Source organism: Phaethon lepturus, unplaced genomic scaffold (assembly GCF_000687285.1).
Source record: "Phaethon lepturus isolate BGI_N335 unplaced genomic scaffold, ASM68728v1 scaffold27564, whole genome shotgun sequence".
In the NCBI taxonomy this organism is placed as follows: domain Eukaryota; kingdom Metazoa; phylum Chordata; class Aves; order Phaethontiformes; family Phaethontidae; genus Phaethon; species Phaethon lepturus.
The window spans coordinates 316-10041 of NW_010532969.1; the positions used below are offsets into that span (position 1 = coordinate 316).

Sequence of the window (9726 nt, forward strand, 5' to 3'; positions counted from 1 at the left end):
CTGTTTTCAAGCCCACCTTTCTAATTCTGATCAACCCCAGGAGGTCTGGGCTCACCTGGATTTCCATGACTTAAATTAGCGCTTTTTGAAAGCTTTGTCTTGTAATCTATTTCGATGCAACTGGGTTCTCCCTTTTCCGATAGAATTCCTCTTCTACTTATGCCAAAAGAAGGTATTACAATGTCCAAGTTAAAGCCTATGTGCAGTCTTCTAATAGCTCTCTGTTAACCGGAGTTCTGAATAGAGGGGTTTCTCCTTGCCTCGCAAAAGGTGCCTTGACTGGCTTTTCTTTTGCAAGCAAAACAGATGGGGCAGGGAAGGGTCAGGGTTGTAGTAGAGTGTAATAACCATTCTCTATCTCTTTATTAACCATCTTTTCAGATGAAGTTGGGGCTCTTGTTTTTGACATTGGCTCGTATACGGTGAGAGCAGGCTATGCAGGCGAGGACTGTCCAAAGGTGAGAATCTATGTGACTCAAAGGAAATACAACATGAATTTATGCCTTAGATCTTGTTTGTTAGTTGTGAGTTTTCAGAATACGCTGGGTTTTATTCTGACTGTATTGTATAAAGAAAGCTCTAAATTTATGAGCAAATAGACGACCCAAAACATGAATAGTTCTCATATACTGCTTACCTTTTGCCTTACAGGTTGATTTTCCAACAGCCATTGGTGTGGTGCTAGAAAGGGACAATGGCAGCACTCTGATGGAGATAGATGGTGACAAAGGCAAACAAGGGGGCCCAACTTACTATATAGACACCAATGCCCTGAGAGTTCCAAGAGAAAATATGGAGGCCATTTCACCTTTGAAAAATGGAATGAGTATGGTGCTCTGTCTCTTTCTATCTGTTTTTAAAATAGCATTGCTAGGCTGCAAAAAGACATAGCTTTCATGTTGACAGATGCTGTGTATGGCAATGGAAGCTGTAAGAATGGATAACTGATTTACAAGTAATTGCGTAAAGTATAGTTGATTTACAGCGTTGGTGGACTTTTGGCATAATTCTTGATATGTTCTGATCATGATGTTTACAGAGGAATAGAATTCTGCGAAACTATTAAGAGGTGTATGTCTGCTGAGGATAGCTTTTGACTAAAGAGCTCTACGCAAAAAAATAATTGGAAAACCTTTATATATTTATGAAATGGAACAAAACTTAGAAGTAACTAACATGCTCGCTTCAATGTTGTTACAGTTGAAGACTGGGATAGTTTCCAGGCAATTTTGGATCACACTTACAAGATGCACATTAAATCTGAAGCAAGTTTGCATCCTGTCCTTATGTCCGAAGCACCGGTAAGTAAAAGCAGCTTTGCGTTTTGACAAGTCTTAGCTGTATCTTCTTGCTGACTCTACAAACATTGGTCTTGGAAAGTCTGACATTGGCTTGTAGGTTACGAGTGTTAAAACTTAACTACAGAAATAATGGTTTTAAAATACTTTGCCAGGCTCTGGAAAGTAATCTGTTTAAGAAAAATGTCTAAAAAAGAAAACAATTTGAAATAGTTTGTATGAGTTGTATTAGAAAGTATTTACTATATGCTATTATTTTTCACTTCTTGAAAAGAAGTAAAAAAAAAAAATCTCACTTTACTGCCTAGAATAAAAGCAAAAAGATGTTTGGATGTCGTATTAAGTGTAACTTAATACATAATAAAATGCTGTTGAAAACCTGTTGCTTCATTCAGCCTTACAACTAACATTATGTGACAGAATAATATTTATAATGGACAAGTTTTAATTTTTCTGTCTTAATTTCTGTAAATGACCCTGTGAGGTGAGGTAGATGAATACAAGATTCTGGAAAAAAACGTGGACAAGGTTTCTGTCATTTAGTGATGCTTAGCATTTGAAGGACAGATCTTAAAGTCAGAATACAAAAGGTAAACATGCCATAAAACAGTTATGCCTTTCTTTAATAAAATGTTATGAAAAAGATTTTCATTATTCCCTTGAGTTGAATTGTAGCTTTTGGAATATGGGTGAATTTGCAATGGTTATTTCGTATTTGATGGCTCAGTGGGTGTTTGAGTAGAGATTCCCATTAACATTCTCCTTATAGAACTAATCTTACTTTAGTGTATTGGCTTGGAAAAAAAAAATCATGTTTTCAGTAATGTGTAAAATATTTGATATATATCCTGGCTTAATCACAAGTACAGGAAGATACCTTGGAAACAGGAAGATCTGGATTTATTTTTCTTTCAACTGGGCGAGTTATTTCATGTATCTTTCCCCTTGTAAAATGAGCATGTTACTTGTTTTAGATAGTTCTTCGAGAGACTGATACTGGAAGAGCTGTAGAAGGGTAAAGAAATCTCTGTTGTAACAGTAAACACATATATCACTTTTAATTCTGTGTGCTAGATAAGCGTTAATGAATTGTTGTAGAATTGGAACAAAAAAGATTCTGAAGTAAGTTCTTACAGAGGCAGACCTCTAGTAATTTTGATATGATTTGAAACTGTGGCTATAATAATTCTAATTACTTCTTTATTGTCTTAGCATTCTTTTAGCAAGCCCTAATGATCCTCAAGATAAACATCTCTTCCTTTTGGTCACTTATTTGTGATTGGGTTTATTTTTTTTCTTCTAGTGGAATACTAGAGCAAAGCGTGAAAAACTGACTGAGTTGATGTTTGAACACTACAACATCCCTGCTTTTTTCTTGTGTAAAACCGCTGTTCTAACGGCGTATCCTTTGGAATGCTTCACTGCTTTTTTTGTTTCCCTCCCAAGGAAATTTCAGTAAACTTATTCTGAGCAATTCCTAGTATAACAGCATGTCTAACTTTTCTTCTTTTGGATTAATTTTTCCATAAACATCTGAGGAGGAAGTAAACAAATTCCGTTTCTGAACTTTAAAGCTTTAGAACTCAGTTTTGAAGTTCTCCCAACCTGACTATTTTCCTTAGAGGCAACGTCTTTTGAGGGTTTTTTTGGTCTTTTTTATTTTTTTCTCATTGTATACCATGGATAAGAATATTACAGACCTGAAATGGTCTTGCCCAGACTACTAAATACAATAATTAGAGCTTGAAGTTCCCATAGCCTTAAGATTAATATTTGTAATTATTTTAAACTAATAATATGTTTTCAGCTTCAGAGTTGAAATGAGTTGGATGTACTTAGAGCTTGCTGCATAGTACTGATGTGAAGTCTCACCTTTGTATGTCCAAAGTTTAAGTTAGTTCTCAGATAGAACTTAAATGCCATTCTCTCTATGAGGTTGTGTACTTCAGAGAAAGAAGACATGTGCCGGAAAACGGCAAATCCTTTTGTAGTCTCGAGGAATAACACATAGGGGACCTCATTCGTACTTATGCTCTAATTGTATGTCAGTATTTTTTTTTCTAAAGTGAAAATTACAGTATTTTCCTTAATTGTTTTGGCTAGTTTTGCTAATGGGAGATCTACAGGTCTCATTTTGGATAGTGGAGCAACACATACAACTGCTATTCCAGTGCATGATGGATATGTACTTCAGCAAGGTAAAAATTTTCATGGATAACAGCATTGCAGTAGCAAGGTCGAGTTAGCTTGCCTTCTGCTTTTACACCAATTTAAAAACAACAGAAAAACCCTGTATCACCTTAAATACGGGGAAAAAAACGTAATGGTGTTCACTGACAGATAGTTGGTTGGGAGAGTTTATTCGTGATTTCGGGGGGGGGATGTTGGGTTTGTTTCTCTCTTTCTCTCTTTTTTTCTTTTTTTTTTTTCCTTTTAGGTATTGTAAAATCACCACTTGCAGGAGACTTTATTACTATGCAGTGCCGGGAATTGTTTCAGGAAATGAACATAGAGATAATTCCTCCATATATGATTGCTTCAAAGGTGGGAAAGTAACTTTTATTTAGTAAGTGTTTGCTTGAGGAGAGGCTTAAATGGGTAACTGATGATCATGTTTCCTACAATCTCAGGAGGCAGTTCGGGAGGGGTCGCCAGCAAATTGGAAAAGAAAAGAGAAGTTACCCCAGGTCACTAGGTCCTGGCACAACTACATGTGTAATGTAAGTAGGTCATTTCTCCCACTCTCAAACTCCCCTAGGGATCCCTTAAAGAAGTTTTGTTCACGAGCATATCAGGTTTTCCTCTTGAAGAACTAAAATCTTTTTAAAAGTCAGTATCAATGCTATGAATTCTATCAAATTGAAGACTGACATTCTTATATTATTCTTAACTCCACAGTGTGTCATTCAGGACTTCCAAGCTTCTGTCCTTCAAGTATCAGATTCAACCTATGATGAACAGTACGTCACTGTTTTATTTCTTGTAAAATTAGTTATCAGTTGTGCATGGGGTATTTAGCCTCTTCATTGCTCCTGGCTGGTTTTATTACAGAAGAAGTTTTAAAATAAAATCTGTTTATTTCTGAAATTAGAAATAAAGTGTACATCCAGGTGATAAGTTTTTATTTAAAGATGCATGAGATCATAATAAATATCGAAAGCGTAAGTCATATCAATCACAATATTCTAGTTGAAGCCTTGATTTATAATGCTACTTCGATAACATCCCATTTACATTGCACTTGAATGTTCTAGGGTGGCAGCGCAGATGCCAACAGTTCATTATGAGTTCCCCAACGGCTATAACTGTGACTTCGGTGCTGAGCGTCTAAAAATTCCTGAGGGATTATTTGACCCTTCTAATGTAAAGGTAGAACAACTAAGATACGGAGTAATTGGAAGGTTTTAGATTATTGGATTATCACATGGCTTCGTTTTGTATGATGTTCTTAACTTCCTGATTTGTATGTGTGTCTTTGCACTGCGTGGTTCCCTTGGGGGTACAATTTGCCTGTGTTATTTTAGGGTTGGGTAGCAAAGGACGAAATGTAGTTCAAAACAGGTGGTGATGAGCTGAATGGGAAAATAGGAATCTTTATGTTCCTAAAAAAAAATGCTTAGTTCCCTCTCTAGTAATATTTGTAAATTCAACATATTCAAGGCTTCTATGTGCCTTGCTCTTTTGAAGCAATGATGTGTAGATTACTAATTTTAATTCTAGGGTTTATCTGGTAACACGATGTTGGGTGTGAGCCACGTTGTCACAACAAGCGTTGGAATGTGTGATATAGACATCAGGCCGGTAAGTGTTAGTCAGACATGTATTATTTTAAGGCATAGATATTTTTGTGCTGATGTAATTTTTCGGGACTAGAACACTGCTGATGAAGAAACACATTGGAATAATTCTCTAAGTATTATATATTTGTATATAGCAACATGTAAAATTACTGTTTTGTCTTAGCAAATGCTAAATCGGGATTTTTTTACTTAGTGCTTTTACCTGTGTTCAGATAGCTAATGTCCAGATTTTGTGGCTGGCACTGCATAATTGGATTTGCTTCAGATAAGCATTTTATGTTCATAACTTTGAGTGCTATCTTCACATTTTTGGGCGTGGCAGATATACCTTCTAAACATAACCAATCATATGGAACTTGTATAGAGAGTAGAAGGAAGAAAAGAGGTTTTTTAAAAAAAACTTTATTTTTAAAACTGTGTTCTAACTTTCTTAGGTGTTAATTTGAAAATATTCAAGTTTGATATGGACTGCATGGGGGTGGTGTCACAAATTTTTCCTCTTAACTTGTGTGTCAGGCTGGCTTAGCAGGCCAGGCCATGATTTGCATTCACCAACTGCAACATTAGCGAGATTGAAAACTGATGCAGTGCTGTGGGGTTTTCCTTTGTGGTTGGAACATCCAGCTGTAAGGAAACCAAGAGTTCGGATCCAGGAGATAATCTGTAGCTGTAGGGTTCTCAATAGTAGAAAATACTCTGTGAAATCATTTAGAGTCATTCATCACATAGCTTCTGTCTTCCTTGTATAGTTTAATATTAAGCTGTCTTGAAATATTTTTCAAGTGAGTAAAAAATAATTTGGATTGGGAGAGGTAATATTCTTGGCATCAAGTGACATATTATTGCTGTTGATTATATGGTACTTGTGTGCTATTCCTCACTCTTCTGTGAAACAGTTGTTTTCAGAATGATTTCAGAGTTAATATTGTAGGTTATTTATTCTCTTTTTAGGGCCTCTATGGCAGCGTGATTGTAGCAGGCGGAAACACGCTAATACAGAGTTTCACAGACAGATTGAACAGAGAACTGTCTCAGAAAACTCCACCGGTAAAACAACTTTAAATTACTGTGTTGAGTTATTTAGCATTTTGCTTTTCTGGTGCATACATACACAATGTATCATAGCTTTTCACTTTTGTTAGGAACCCAACAGCTGAAGAGATTTCTGTGGGGTAAGAAATCTCCTCCTTCTCTAAAGAAAAGAAGTCTTGAAAAGTTCTTACATGAAATGAATTCCAGCAGATGATATAACTGCTCTCTGAATACTTCTTCATTCCTGCTTTCAGATTGTGATTCTAAGTTCTGTAATTGTCCCTAAGCAACAGTCACTATTTCCCTTGATGGCCTCTCTTCTGAAGTGTTGCTGACTAACTTGAGGCACATTCAGGCATTTTGCCTGAGGTCTTGTCACTTTGTCATGGGAATTGTTCTTCCTGGATTCTACAGACAACTCAACCTGTTAGATAAAACCTGATGATTTAACATACTTGGGTTGGGTTTTTTTTTTCTTTTAATCACTTAATGTCAAAGCAAGTGTTAATACCTTACACTTGTGTTCTTGAGAGCACATACGGCTTACAGTATTTCTTGAATACTCATATTAAAAAAAAACGTTCTACTTGTAGCCACTCTGAAATCATGAATGTTACGTTACTCGCTGCTTCTTATAATAGCTGAGGAGGAACCCACCGAAATTGAAAGATTTTATTGCTACAAGGCATTTTGAAAGTGAAAGGACTACATGAATTAAGTTCAGCAACATTAGACGTTTTAGTCCCAGTGCACATTGTAAGTAGCCCAGTGTTAGAGATGACAATACAAACTGTAAGAATGATGGAGGTCTACCTGCCCTATTTTTAGCCTTACGCATTTGCTGCTGCTCCCTGTTGGGAGACAAGATAAAAACCACATGTGTTCTGTCCCCCTATGGCTATTATTGAATTACAAGTACAGGGCAGATGAAAATTATTGCAAGTTTAATAAAATTGACCTTTTTGACCTGCATGCTGGTATATACACCAACTTTCTTCTGCTGTCCTTCTCCTATCCCTAAAGGTGGCCAGCCTACAACTTGTCTGATTGTTCTTTCATTTTACCTCCTATTCTATTCAGAGCATGCGCCTGAAGTTGATAGCGAACAACACAACAGTGGAGCGGAGGTTCAGCTCATGGATCGGTGGTTCCATTTTGGCTTCTTTGGTTAGTAAACCTGTGTTACTATGTTGGTATGCTAAGCAGCGCTGTCACCCAGAAATCTTAATTGTGCCAAAGTGTGCATTGCAGAGTTTGTGCTGCTGTAGCAATTGTGATCTTGTCTATTCTTGTGGTAAAGTGAAGGGAATCCATTTAAAAAAGACGACAACATGAGCATTTCCAATCAAAAAGTAACTCGCTACAGTCTCCCATTTTTAATGGCGAGGTGCAAACTTGAAGTACAGTACCTAGAAATGACATGTATGTAGTACACCATGAAAGTAGCAAACCTGTTTCTGCATCATATTCCTCAGCTTAATTCTACAAGTTACTGAAATGGTTTGTGGGGATTAAAATTTAGCAGAATGGGAAAGGGAGACTGAAATCAGCTTTCAATTCTGCATCTTCCTGTCTTGATTTGAATCGCTAGCGATATAAAACTCAAAGGAAAAGGTAGTTAAGCAGGTCAAGTCCTCTGGCCTCATTTAATGTAAAGACTTGCTTGTTTTTCCTCCTAGGAAAAGCTAATCATATTTCACTTAACCTTCATTTGTTTTCTGATTGTTTTTTTTTTTGTTGTTGTGTGTTTTGTGTGGTTTTTTGTTTTGTGGTTTTTTTTTTTTTTAGGGTACTTTTCAACAGATGTGGATTTCTAAACAAGAATATGAAGAAGGAGGGAAACAGTGTGTAGAAAGAAAATGTCCTTAAACCTCTTACTGTGAAAACTGCTGCCTGCTCAGTTCTCCTTCTATTTTATAGCTTTAGCATACTCAGGAATGGGATGGACCCCTTTTTTGTAGAAAGTTTATATTGGATTTTTTGCATAATTCAAGTTACATTTTAACAAACCCTAGAAATTGAGACACCTAATTGGTACTATTATAGAAAAAGGATGTTTATGTCCCTTGTAAAGCAATAATTCATGTAACAAGCATTTTATAATTTTGTATAAATGTCTATTTTTCTCTAGTATCTTTTCCTGGGAACAGCTTTACAGGTTAGCTAATAGATAGAGGCATAACCTTGCAAATGCCCATGCAAATTTACTGAAAATCTTTTGTCTACTTTCACATATTAGTCTTCCTTGCTGGTACTTTGGCCTTAAATTGCTCTTATTTCTTTCTTAAAAAATAAAATTTGGTCTTTTATATTTGAGCAACTTTGTGAGTACTTGCAGAGAAAGTTACTCTTCTGTTTTAAAAATGGAAAGTTTGTATTTAGTGATCTACTATAGGTAACTCAGTTCAATGTAAACTTTTACTGTCTGGTGAAAGTGTTACATTCCACTTAGTGAATGTTATATTAAGCACTGGTTTGCTAATTTTTTATTATGGGGCAATTTCATTTCAGTAATCAATCAGTGCTTTCCACCTGATTTCCAAGGATGTATATAATGCCTTTGTGATGTAGGTGAGAAGCAAAACTTATTTGAGCCAGGGAAGTTAATTGTCTCTCCAAGACAAGGAGAATAGTCACAAAAGACCTCAGGCTGTGGCTTGACATGTTACAGGGAGCTGAACTCAGCAGGGCAGTCACTCCTCCTTTACTGCTGGTTTAGCTCCCTTGTCTGACTCGTGGTCTGTAAGTGCCAGCCTTTTGCATGGAGAGCGTGCACTCAGGGCCAGAGGAAGTAGGGTGAACCGGCTGTCAAGATGCAGGTCTATGTTGCTGTTTAAGCTTACTTTAATGTGCAGCTGCGTGATGTTCTGGATTGGGACACAATGAAGTTTTGCTTCTTACCTTAAAAACTGTGGAAAACCAAATAGCATTTAACTGGTTTAAAAAATATAAATAAATGTAAACAGTACTGCTACATTTTTGGTATCTCCACCTTACCTCCAAACAATAAAGTAATTTATCAAAACAGCCTGCTTTTGTCTTATCATGATAACCATGAGTTGCTCTTGAGGCCAAGTTGCTCACTCCAGATTTTTCACAGCTATTGACAAACCATAGTGCACTCACAAAATGAGGCAAACAAGTCAGCAGCTCGTGGTGTTGTACTAGAAGGAAAAGACCTAGCCTAGTGTGCATTCAGGTAGAATGTGGAACGGCAACTGAGCTTGAGTAATGCTTTGTAAAGTTACCATGGCATCAGTGAAGTACTAAGATCGACTGGAGAGCTTGTAGCTATCCAGTGAAGACAGAGGGGGCTCTTTTGGTTTCTCCTCATGCATTGACTATGCATTTTAAGCTTTCCTTCTGTGTCATGTGCTTAGGTTTCATTATGTCTAATCAACTTTTATCTTCTATCTTCTTAAAAGAATTACAGTACAATAGTAGTATCTGTGAATGTTCTAGCAACATAGGGAGAGCAAAGCACTTTCTGAAGCTTTCTCACCCTTGTAAAGAGTTTCTGTTTAAGAAGTGGGTATTTTGTATGACGCAGAGGAGTAACTGAGGGTCAAGATGGAGGCAGATAGACGTATCTCCTA

The 9726-nt window shown here is 36.7% G+C and overlaps 1 protein-coding gene across 1 annotated transcript; it reads left to right on the forward strand.

Moving 5' to 3' along the window:
- Window positions 1-381: 381 nt before the first annotated feature.
- On the forward strand, window positions 382-8623 carry ACTL6A (actin-like 6A; the record flags this gene model as incomplete). The annotated part of the gene is made up of 13 exons (XM_010285037.1): window positions 382-458; window positions 652-826; window positions 1201-1301; window positions 2602-2699; window positions 3402-3496; window positions 3736-3842; window positions 3929-4018; window positions 4197-4258; window positions 4553-4667; window positions 5019-5099; window positions 6050-6145; window positions 7211-7297; window positions 7919-8623. Coding segments are annotated over 13 exons (1265 nt in total), but the record flags the coding sequence as incomplete, so codon positions are not given.
- Window positions 8624-9726: the final 1103 nt, after the last annotated feature.